Raw genomic sequence first — 12,901 nt, forward strand, 5'->3', positions numbered from 1 at the left:
CACTAGATCACACTAAATCTAAGATGTTGAGGATGTACTCTCTTACATACATGATTGGCTTGGCATCCCCCCGCTGTTTTGCATCCATCCAAAGAATGAGATGACTGGATTTTTAGTTTCCTGTATAAAATATGAGAATAATATTTGCAGTGGGATTTGAGTGTGAGCATTCGTTATTTCACTTAAGGAGTTATTACATTCATGATATGTATGTCAGTTTCTTCATCAGGAGAGTAAGTCATCGGTTGGTAGATATGGACGTACGGGGTGGCCATTGGTCAGATGAGGGAGCTTTGCCAGTGACCCCTTTTCTCATTTCTACTCAGGTTGTGGTCAACTCTGTGCTCCCATGGCCTTGTGCCAGGATGTGGATCAGATGGCCAATGGAACAGTGCGAGCCGCTCCGCCGTGCCCGTCCCTGCAGCAGTGGTGCCCCTTCCTGGAGCGATGCCAGCCCCTGACCAGCTCGTGCCACCACACCTCCTGTTTCAACTGCTCAGGAGTGGACCCTCTGCCCCCTGGGACACGGCGGCCGGAGTACAGCCACGTGGGAGAGGACGTTCTCTTCACCCTGCCCGCTGGACCCTCTGCGCACCGCCTGGTCAGTCACCTACCGTAGGGTGCATGCTGTCATATGGACACACAGCTAACCCTCAGACTTGCCATGTCACAATTAGACCGTTTTGTTTCAATAAAGAAAAGGAATTCATTTTGGACATACATCACATCACATCACATCACATATTTGTTGTATTTATGTCTTGGTTTTAAATCAGTGACCATTGATGATGGTGATCATGATCATTTAGGAATACAGCTTTAGACTTGTTTGTTTGTTTGTTTGGTTCTTAATTGGTTGTCCACTCTGCACATCCCTCCATGTAACCAGGTCCAAGAAGGAGTGGAGAACTTGCTGGTCTTCCCTGGTGATTTCATCGCCCTGCAGCATGACGCAGGTCCAGGTGCCCTCCTCCACTGCACCCCCGACCCCTCGTCACCGTGGAGACAGAGTGTCCTCACTCTCAACCTCTCCGACTGGACCACCAACAGCTCCATCATGGCCACTGACCCAGTGCATTGGATCCATGACAGCACGTGTCTGCTGAGAGTGCTCCACGTAGGGGAGAACCAGACCAACCTCACGGACCCACAGTTCACCGCTGGCCTGGCCCAGCCAGGAGACTACAGCCTGGAGGTGACCTCGCACGACCCCGACTTTCCCGTGACGGCCAGCTGCTTGCTCCATGTGGTGCCTCCGCTCGGCCTGTCTGTGATTCACCCGACCAACCAGAATGGGACGGTTTACTTCCGGCCCAATCAGACGGCCCTGCTGCTGAGGGTGCACTCGCAGCACAGAGCAGCGGTCAGATGGCAGGGCAGCAACACCACCGTCCACTTCGAGCCTTTCTGCCCCCAGGAGCTGGTAGCTAAAGTAGCCGAGTGCCGACAGGTGGACCCCAACAATGAGACGTGGTTCGCCTGGGTGGACCTCCACCTGGATGAGTCTCCAGGCCCAGTGGCAGTGGAGCTCACGGCTAAGAGTGAGGTGACCACAGACAGCCTGACCATCCAGGCAAGGGTAGAGCTACCGCTTTGCGGCCTACAGATACAACCACATCCAAGTCAAAGAGTGCTTATGTTGTCAGTGGTGGTAAGAATCTTTCTTTTATAGTGTGGAGTCTTATATTTGTGAAGTAACAATATCAATGAAAAGTAACACATGTAAAAGCACACTAGATCACATTAAATCACACTAGATCACACTAGATCACATTAAATCTCACTAGATCACACTAGATCACACTGGATCACACTGGATCACACTAGATCACACTGGATCACACTAGATCACACTAGATCACACTAGATCACACTAGATCACACTAAATCACACTAGATCACACTAGATCACACTAAATCTAAGATGTTGAGGATGTACTCTCTTGCTCCTCTTCTTGTTTCTTCACTTTTACAATCTGCTTTCTAACCTCTAACTTCATACATTTTTACATTTTTTAGAGCTACGTGGCCATGGTTGAAGGAGGCACTGACCCCAACTTCAAGTGGACAGTGGATGATAAACCATATTTCACCTATTACAACACTGTTTTTAATGTCATCTACCAAAATGCAGCAATCTACAAGCTAACGGTAAAATTTTTTAATATCATATGCATAAGAATAGTGGAAATTATATTTATAAGCACTTTGGGTCAACCCTATTGCGTTAAATGTGCTATATAAATAAATTGACTTTCCTTGACTTGACTTGACTTGACTTGACTTAATCACTGCCTGGAGTGTGAAGTGGGAGTCTGGAATAATCAATAGCATTGGTCCTCTTTGATGGTTTGATGAACAGGTGACTGCTATGAACCATGTGAGCAGCCTGACGGAGCATTTCAACGTGACAGTGGACCGCATGAACCCCATGAGTGAGATCACAGTGCTGGGGGTCCCCAGCATCGTCCCCCAAGGCTCCAACCTTAGCCTGGCCGCCTTCGTCACAGTGGACACATCAGTGGACGCAACGTTCAGGTAAATTCCACATTTATTCTGCACAGTCTTCATTTACATGAAATGTTCACAAACAATTTGTTGGAACGTTGACAGGTTGTGAGCAGTTTTCTGAAAAGCCCAACATCCATCAGTCTGTGATGATGATGAATCGACTTCTCAAATGTGTTTTCTTTCAAGACAGCAGAGTGCACCTAGACGTTAGGGCGGTGACTGTAATGTTTTTTGCATCCAGTGTAGGTCTGCAGCACACACGCACACACACACACACACACACACACACACACACACACACACACACACACACACACACACACACACACACACACAAACACACACGCACACATACACAAGCGCACACACACACATACACACACACACACACACACACACAAACAGACACACACACACACACACACACACACACACACACAGACACACACACACACACACACACAAACACACACACACACACATTCTGCTATAAATGGCTCATTTCCATGCACACAACGGTTCTGGATTTACTGCCCTGTGGTTACCAAAGATTGCTGACAAGATTTTTCCCTCTGCTGCTCTGCCATCGTGCTTAGCGAAATCTCTTAGCAAAAAGTTTTTCCATTCTGCCTTTGCCCAAATCCTCCAGTGTTTCAGGGCACAGTTGATTCCCTCCTGCTCTCGGTGTAGTTCTTGTAGCTCTGCGCTTTGTCTTCCTCTGCTTTTTTCTGGCTTTCCTTTGCTGCAGTTGTGTTTGACTGAAAATTATATTGTGCTTGATCACATTCTGTTACCCACTTTGAACTGTAGCACCCCCCCACACACACACACACACACACACACACCACCACCACCACCACCACCACCACTACCGCCTCGTAGCTCTCACCTGCACAGATGTTCAGATCGGGGTTTAAGTGGGTCAGCCGCATTGCAGTAACGCTTCAGTGGCCTCCTGCACATATTCCTTGTCACAGCTGGAAAGAAAACAGATTAACGATGTGCATCCCCAGTCTTTCAAACATCCATTCTGGAAATGAAGACTACAGTACATGCAGTGTTTTTTCTGCGTTATTAATAATGGTTGCATTTTAGCATACTGCAGGTAACAGGTCATATTATTACCATTGAAGGAACTGCAGACCACGTTGTTATCTGTCATTTTTGCCTTTGTTCTCCTCACAGGTGGGCATTTGGAGATGGAGGATATCAGGACCACCACAAGCTTCCCTATGACCAGCTGCATGAGGCCTCTGATCCCACAATCAAGCAGTTTAAACTGCAAGACAATGTCACCTATGTGTATGCTCAGCCAGGTCGGCACCTCTTCTTACAGTCCTTCTCCCATTCCCACTCCCACACTCAGTAGTACGCAATAGTTTCATAATTTAAGGCAACATACAGTATGCTCCTAATAATTGTATACGATAACAGAATCACTGGAATGTTACTGGATTATCCCTTTAAATATGCTAATGTTCTGTTTTTTGTTCTTGTTATCACAGGGGAGTACACCCTCCTTGTCTCTGTGTCAAATCGCTATGAGCCGCCGAAGACGCAGAAGATTGATGTGTATGTATTCAGCATCCTGACAAACGTGAAGATTGAGACGGAACCCAATGTGCTGCAGGCGGGACAGTCTGCTGAGTTTGAGGCCCATTCCTTGCCTTCCACTTACGGAATAGTCTACACCTGGGACTTTGGCGATAACTCCACGAGGCTGCAAGGTCGTGAGCGCCGCGTCATCCACACTTACACCCACAGTGGCATCTACGATGTGTGCGTGACTGTAAACAACACCATCAGTACCACTGGGACGTGCACAAAGATGATGGTGTTTGAGGAGATTAAGGGCTTAACGGTCCAGTCCTCAGGTCCCACTGAATTACACACATCCGTGGAGATCACTGCACAACTGCTGGCCGGCAACAATGTCACCTGGAGCTTTGACATGGGAGATGGGAACGTGCTGCCCAGTGAGAAAGCAACAGTTGAGCACACATACATTAAAGATGGAAACTACTCGGTGAACATCACAGCCAAGAATGCAGTGAGCTCCCAGTGGCAGGTGATTCCTGTAAATGTGTTTGTGCTGCAGGTGCTGTGGCTGGAACCTGCTGGGTGCATTCAGGAGAACACAAATGTCAGTTTTCGTGCTTTTGTGTCAGGAAATGCCTCCACTTACCATTATCAGTGGAGCTTTGGGGATAATACACATAATGAGACTGTCTTTGGCTTCCCTACGATCACCCACTCCTTTTTGGAGAGTAAGAAATACACTCTCTCATTGGTTTTGTTAAGTGCAGTAAACAGGGCAAGCTTTCACGCCTGGGTGTGTGTCCAGCCTGCTGTGAGCAGTGTTTCACTCAAACCCTTGAATAGGCATATCAGACTTGGAGAAGAGACTAAGTTCAGAGCCGTAGCCATCCCTGAATTCGCCTACACTTATCACTGGGAGTTTGGCACCAGTGACTCTAGAGGGCCCATACAAGGAGGTGCAGAAATGACATTTACATACAAAAACCCTGGACAGTACCAGGTCATGGTGATGGTCCTCAACAACATCTCGTGTAGCAATGATACCGTTGAAATTGAGGTTCAAAAGCCAGTGGGCTCCCTGCTGATTCTGCACAATGGCACCAAAGACAACAACCTTACCTTGGATCAAGACTACACATTTGAGGCTTATTCTGATTCCACTGATGTTCAGTATACCTGGAACTTTGGGGATGGAAACATCTTCAGTGGCTCAAAGGCCACTCATTCCTATAACCTCTCAGGCCTCTTCAACATAACCCTGCTGGGACAAAATGCAGTGAGCCGCAATAAGACCGTGCTTTTGATGTCTGTCCTGACCCCCATGCTAGGCTTGTCAGTGAATGCTAGTGCAGTGAATGTGCCACTCAATGCATCAGTGAACTTTGAGGCCCATCTTCAGCAGGGGGACCAAGTGAGGTATTCCTGGATCCTTTGTGATCGTTGCACGTCCATTCCTGGTACAAGCACCATGTTCTATACATTTCGCTCAGTTGGGACATTCAATGTGATAGTGACAGCTGTAAACGACATTGGCACTGCCCAAGCAAGCATCTTGATTTTTGTGCAGCGGGAGCTGGAGGGTCTGCAGATTATTGCCGAGGAGCTGGAAGACAAGTGTTGCTATGCCACCAACCAGCTCCTTCACCTGCACGCCTCTCTTAGGGAAGGAACTAACATGTCATTCAGCTGGAACATACTGAAAGAGCAAGAGACCACGCCTCCCTTAAATTATACTGGTAAAACAATTGATCTGAATTTTTCAACTCCAGGCACTCGCGATATTTTTCTGATAGCCACCAATCTTTTGGGCCAGTTGTCAGTCAACAAATCCATTAAGTTTTTGGATCATGTTGGGGAACTGTTCCTTGACATTTCACCAAACCCTGTTGCATTGAATGCCACTGTAAACATGAGTGTGTCTGTTAGTGGTGGCACAGACCTTCATTATAATTGGATAGCTGACGGTGACTTGGACTGGTTCGATAGTCTTGTCCATCATAGGTTTGAGAGTCCAGGAATGAAGCAGGTGACGGTGGAAGTCTCTAATGAAGTGAGTACTAAAACCGTTTCCAAATGGATCAGTGTGCAGGAGCCAATCTCAGGCGTGCGGATTAATGCAAGCAATGTCACAGAACAGAACTTTGTTGCCTCTGGTGTCAATGTTACCTTTCGTGGAGATGTAAAAAAGGGGACCAACATCTCTTGGACATGGTTGTTACCCAGCAGTAAAAGAACAGGTCGACCAGTCACATCCTATATCTTCCCAGAACCAGGGAACTTCTCTGTCATGTTGAACGCTACAAATGACATCAGTGGGGAGGCATTGTCCCGTGATTTCATAGTCCAGAATCGTATTCAGGGACTGAATTTGAAAACCAGCAAGGTGATTGCAGCGGTTGGAGAAAATGTCGAGTTTACCATTTCTATTGCATCAGGATCATCGGTCAATTTCTTGCTGAGTATCAGTGGAGATGCCTCGGTGGAGCTTCTAAACATGACTTACGTACACCAGTTCACAAGGGTGGATCCATATATAGTCAATCTGACCGCCTTCAACCAGGTTAGCTCTGATAGAAAGTCTCTGCATGTGGAAGTGATGGAACCTGTGAAGCACTTGTCAATTGTGAATTGCTGTGAGGCCGCCATACCTGTTGGAGTGGCAAAGACCTTCATTGCGAACATAGAGGCTGGAAAACCTGTGACCTACCTGTGGACCTTTGATCTGCATTACACGGCCAACCAAAAGACATTTTGGTCAAAGGAGGCCACCTTCACCCCTCCAGAGCCTGGCACACTGACCATTTTCCTTCGTGTCTTTAACCTTCTGGATCCCTCTGGTCTAAATATATCTAAGACAGTCCAGGTTCAAAACATCCTAACATCAGCCACACTTGAAGCTCAACCACAAGACACTTTCATTAACAAGGTGGTTTCCTTCCGAGTGGCTGTGAGCCCACGCAACACTCGGGCCAACTATACGTGGGATTTTGGTGATGGCAAGGAAAATTTATCTATGACCCCCTCTCATAGTCACACATACTCTCGGCCTGGGCAGTACCTGGTGAGGGTCAATGCCAGCAATTTAGTCAGCTGGGTCCTGACTGAGGTTGAGGTAAACATCCGTGTTCTGGCATGTGAGGAGCCTGAAGTTCATATCAAGCAAGCCCCTTATTTGGGAATTTGGCGTCACAAGACGACCCTAGTGGAGGCCAGTGTTGACCTAAAAGGCTGTGATCACTACAGGGTGGAGTATCTCTGGGAAGTTATGGCCACCCAGGACTGCTCTGATGATGAGGACATGAAGGCACCTACCAAGATGCTTCTGCCCCCTGAGGTGGACGTACAACGGATCCAGCTTTCTGTGCCCAAGATGGCACTGCCCGCTGGGAATTACACCCTGGTCTTTTCCTTGGCATATGAGGGTGTTCCTCTCAGGAAGGCAGCCTGCCTTCAATTATCTGTGAAGGCTGGGAAACTGGTCCCCATTATTGAAGGTGGCACATACCGTGTGTGGTCAAAGACCCAGGACCTGCTGCTGAGTGGAGAACAATCCCGTGACCCAAATGTGGACTTGGAGAACCCCTCACTTCTGATCTATCACTGGGACTGTGAAAGCACCTCAAAGGTAAGGAGAATCTTCCAGATTTACTTCACTATAAATGATGTGGTTCTGTAGTAACTCTAGAGCAGTGTTTTTCATAGTGTGGTCAGGGGGCCTCTGGCAGTCCGCAAGCTATCCCAAGTGGTTCACGAGCAGAAGTGCTAAAATATAATATAGATGAGTTGTTTGCAATATTGAACCAACTTGTATGTAAATCCAAACAGTTCTGCAACACTGCCTATGTAAGCTATGCCAGTTTAAATCATATGAATCCTCTGACACTATAAGCAAGGTGCAAAGACAATAAGCAAGGTGGTTCATTGAGTAGGCCTATTGTGTAATATACTGCTGAAGTAGGTCTACTCTTTTTTATTTAGCTAGGTGGTCCATGAGTTTTTTTTATTATTGGTTAAGTGGTCCTTGGCCTTAAAACGTTTGAGAAACACTGCCCTAGAGTATCACCTGTCTTTGATTGTGATTCAGGGCAGAAGTCACTGTGCAGCATTTGAAGATGTTTTGTTCAGTGGGATGTTCAGGGCTACAGTACTCTGTGTAGCAGAAGGAATTGTGTCAAAAGTATCTTGTCATCTCACCAGACTAATACTAATAGACATTTGGTCTTGAAATTCACAAGGTTGAAAGGTTGCGGCCAAGAAAATGTTCTCTGATTTGGCACAAATCACATTCACAGGAATGATGGGAAATATGTGAAACACCCAGCTTTCTCAAACCCCCCACCTAACACACACACACTCTCATGCGCGTACAGGCACATACACATGCGCACACACAAACACATACACAGTATATTTCTCTGTAAGTGTGGATGTCTATAAATAGTGTCACTGTAGGAATAACAGGTTGCTTTTACAGCTATTTATTTTTGTCAGTAATTCCTCTGTCTTCCTGGGTGTCCAACAGTATCTGTACTAGGCACTTTGTTAAATGATTTCTCATCTGTAAATACGACTGAAAACAGCTTAAACAGGCAAGAGACTAAAAAATGTAATTTACTGTAATACGAGTTATTTTATTTTCCCTCTGTGTGGTTACTGAATAGTTGCATGCGTAGCATTCCCTCTTGCCAAATCCACGCCGCCTCTGGCAGGAGCTCGTGCGCAGGATTAGTGGCATTACCAGCGAGCCCGTTTAGTTTAGGACTGGAGCACTCAGGTGCTCTGACATAGTGCTGCTGGCCTGTTGCCATCTTTGATGCTCTTTTCCTTCTACAACGAGAGATGCCTCATAGGTGGTATCCTTGGAGACTGATTGAACTCTAAAATCATTTGTAATGCTGCTCAGGTGGCATTGGAATTGTGTGTGTGGAGGGAGTTTATGCTTGGAGTGGCTGCAGGAACACAGGTTTAAGGTCTTGGAATGGGAGATTGTCAGAGGCTCAAGTTAGGGTTCTGCCTTTGCTCTGGCTTACACATTATATTTGGGTGGAATGCCTCTGGTTTGTGCATGCTGAAAGAGAGTGAGTGTGTGCGAGTGTTTGGTTAAGTGTGTGAGCAGAAATATGGTTTGACCGGAGATATGTGGGTGTGGATGTGTCAAGAGACTGGGTGGGTGAGTGTGAGTGTGTGCGCATGTGTGTGTGCGTGCGTGTGTCTGTGTGAGTGTGTGAGTGTGTGTATCAATGTGTGCGAGCAATGTGTGCAACCAACATTACACATGCGAGAGAGAACTGCTGCTTGAAGGCAGAAGAAGGCTAAGAAAGAGGTGTTTCAGGGTTATGTAACCAACCATGAGCAGATAAGCCCTGCATTCCACAGCCTTCCCATCTCTCCCACCCTGCTCCGGCCCAGTCCCAGTCCCACAGCTGCTCCCAGGCGCGTAGTGTGCAGGGCTCAGGGGCACAAGGCCTGTTAAGAGGGGAACGTGAAACCAGAGCTGGGGGTTTGGAGGCGATGGTGTGAGAAAACAGAGCAATTTCCTAATTATAAAGTGCAAGTTGACCGAGCATGTACTGTAAAAAAAACAACAACAAAAAACAGGAAATGAAGGCATGACTGAGTGAATGACAGGGATGAGGGCGGGTAGGAATTGTGCTTGGCAATTCAAAACATTTGTTTGTCTGCATGGATTGTCCAATTAGGAAAAATAAAAAATGAAACCCGGGAATTCTTCCGTTCCCCATCAAAGAACAGCAGTGGCTGCTGGGTAGAATCCATAATGAAATAATGGAGTGGGAAATGGTACACATACCAAGAACGTGACAAGAATGGAGATGGTTTTGGGAAGCAAAATGGAAATGGATATTTCGGCAATGTGTGTGTGTGTGTACTGTATATATGTATTGTATGAACCGTATGCACTGTATGTACATACATATGTGTATACAAACATTATAATTAATGTATGATAAATACAGTATATGTTTTATTGTGCTGCTTCACTTTGACAGTACAGCTGTGTCTTCAGTGTCCTTATACTCCAAGTGGTGACCCTCTGTTGGATGTTCTGTTATTTTTTCTGTCATGTAGGGTCCATCTCACTGCCCCGCTCTGGACTATGGCTCCAGTGGGCCTGTTCTGGGAATTGCCGGGTCAGACCTGGAGGTAGACGTTGAGTACACTTTCCGTCTCACCGTCAGCAAAGAGGGCATGCCTTCAGAGTCAACAGTTCAGAAGGTGAGTTTGACTGTCCCTTCACTTACACTCCATAACTGTGTTGTGCCGGTTTAGACTGGCTGTCAGCTGTGGTCATGCACAAGCAGGTGGCTGCTTTCTGAAGGCTGGCACTTCTCCGTGGCACACAGGAGTTTCTGTTGGTTTTAACTCCCCGTCTTCCAACTGCGGCGAGTTATTGTTGGCTATGTGGGATTCACAGGACCACTGTTGAGTGGAATATTTTCAGAGTTTGGAATAAGTTTCATGCACTAGCTAAATTGAATTAAAACATTTTCCGCTTGGTTGTTCATTCCCTCATCACAGTTATTAGATTCTGGACTTTTCTTTCAGTAGACATTTCACAGGTAATGCATGCAAGGAGCTCAGTCCCCCACTATGACTTAATTTAATGGAATTCTTGCATTTTGATTGGCTGCCAAAAAATATTTATTAATAATAATAATAATAATAATAATAATACAATTTATTTATATAGCACTTTTCAAGCACAGAGCACAAAGTTCCTTACAGACAAACAAGCAAAACAAACAATAATAATAATAACAATAATAATAATGATAATAATAATAATAATAATAAATGAGTAAATAAATAAAAGTTAACCTCTATGGATAAAAATAGAGAAAAGAAAGGAAAAATATACGGTACGCATAACAAAACAAACAATAATAATAATACATTACATAAAAGAAAATTGGCAGAGATGTACAGGGAATCACTCACTTATTAAGGAACGCAATTGTAGACAAAGAAAAATCCTGCATTCTGATTTGTTGTCAGAATCTTACATTCTAGTTTGCTGCAGAGCATTAGAGAAGGCTCTGGTTTGCTGTAAGAATCCTGCATTCTGATTGGCTGCCAAAATCCTGCATTCTGATTGGCTGCCATAATCCGGCATTCTGGTTGATTTTTGAAATCCTCCATTCTGATTGGTTCTTAGAATCATGTTTTCTGATTGACCTGAATCCTGAAATCTGATTGGCTCTCAAATTCCTGCAATCTAACTCTCAGAATCCTGCATTCTGATTAGCTGCCAAAATCTTGCATTCTGATTGGCCTTTGGAATCCTGCAATCTGTTTGGTCATTGTGGTGATATCTTCAGTGCTACAGCCTGCACTTCTGGTGCTCAGGATCTAAAGTGCATGGTAAAGAGCAAAATAAAAAAACACTTCTGTGTTCATAAAAAAACATCAAGTAAGAGTTTTTCTCTAAATACATTCTGAAAGGAAAGCACACCCACCCTATGCTTTTGGCCTCTTACATACATTCTTTCTCCTTTTGATTATAGATGAGAGATGCTCTGATGCCAGATATTATAGCAAAGGGAGTGGCTCTGCACTCTGGAGTTTATATCATAACATATAGATTCCATGTTTAGGGCGTTCAGTGAGTAATTTAAGCAGGGCTGATCCATGGTTAGACTGACCGGTTTAGATTGTCTTATGAAAGATATTCTGTACCAGTTTCAGAAACTTTGTAAATTCCGCCCCATAAGAGCAAGGGTGTGCTGCAACAGTTTTTGTCTTCATGCAGAGCAGGGTAAAAAAATAAATACAAACAGGTGCCATATGTCTTTTTCATCTTCTCCTTCTTCCTGAGCATCCTCCATGCTACTGTAGTTATGCGCTGGAGAGAGGCCTAATGGGCGTGCCTACTGATGGATGTTTAAACCCCTGCTCAGTTCCTCTTCATTTGAGATAAAGGAATCATACAAGTGAGCAGTAAGAACAGGGCTCCACAGAGCTTTTTACTTATTTAGAGGCACCTTCAAAAAAGTTTGTTGCTCTCCTTCTCAGTTTCTTGGTTCTGTCACACACACACACACACACACACACCCACACACATACACACCCACACACACACACACACACACACACACACACATACACACACACACACACACACACACACACACACACACACACACACACATACACACACACATATATATACACACACATCCTTTTCTCCCTTTCTCTTCTAGCCTTCTCAGTGATTGTCTATTTCCCATCAGGGAATTATTCCATTAAAGCTGGAGTAGAGCAGAAAATAAGACAGAGAGCAAGACCTCACTCCGGTCCTGAGCTTCTTCTCTCCTACTATCTCTACTATCTGTTGTCAATCTGTCTGTCCATTTCTCTGAGTATGTTGGTAAGAGTCAGGGTAATTGGAGCTGCCACAGTGCACTTGGTTGCCCAAAAATCGTCATTGTTTCCTTGATAATGAACTCCTTGTTCCAAATAGACTTTGAAGTACCTTTGGTTCTCTGCCAATTTAAGATAGTTCATCCCTGGTCCTTTTTCACATTCCAGCTCCAACTATGACTTACTTCTCACTTGCTCTGTCTGTCTCGGGGTGTCTTTAAAGTGTCACCTTTGTTCACGTGACTCCCCGCACAGCATGGCGTGTGCTGGGGGACGAGAAGCAGCACATTAGAGGATGCTCCCGCTGTGGCGTGGGTGCTGTGCAGGTGATGATTTAACAACAGCAGCCATATTCTGACCTTTCCCTGGCCATGTCCATGGGCATCTTCATGGTGCCAATGAAAAGATTTCTGATTTGGCCACAAAACCCTTTTAAGTCCTTTTTTAGCCCTGAGCCACAGCTAGTCTGATG

The 12,901-nt window shown here is 45.4% G+C and overlaps 1 protein-coding gene across 3 annotated transcripts in view; it reads left to right on the forward strand.

Annotated features, from left to right (window-relative positions):
- Positions 1–12,901, forward strand: part of pkd1a (polycystic kidney disease 1a) — a 76,781-nt gene that overhangs the window by 33,257 nt on the left and 30,623 nt on the right. For all 3 annotated transcript variants that reach the window (XM_076295394.1, XM_076295403.1, XM_076295410.1), the window contains 7 exons: positions 327–601; positions 890–1,651; positions 2,020–2,151; positions 2,363–2,538; positions 3,697–3,827; positions 4,017–7,675; positions 10,138–10,284. In XM_076295394.1, the coding sequence (XP_076151509.1) occupies positions 327–601; positions 890–1,651; positions 2,020–2,151; positions 2,363–2,538; positions 3,697–3,827; positions 4,017–7,675; positions 10,138–10,284 (5,282 nt within the window). The remainder of the gene's footprint in view (positions 1–326; positions 602–889; positions 1,652–2,019; positions 2,152–2,362; positions 2,539–3,696; positions 3,828–4,016; positions 7,676–10,137; positions 10,285–12,901) is intronic.

This window comes from Alosa pseudoharengus, unplaced genomic scaffold, assembly GCF_046254945.1.
Source record: "Alosa pseudoharengus isolate Yale_2024_CS ecotype anadromous, Long Island Sound unplaced genomic scaffold, YU_APseudo_1.1 YU_APseudo_1.1_scf_1, whole genome shotgun sequence".
NCBI lineage: Eukaryota > Metazoa > Chordata > Actinopteri > Clupeiformes > Clupeidae > Alosa > Alosa pseudoharengus.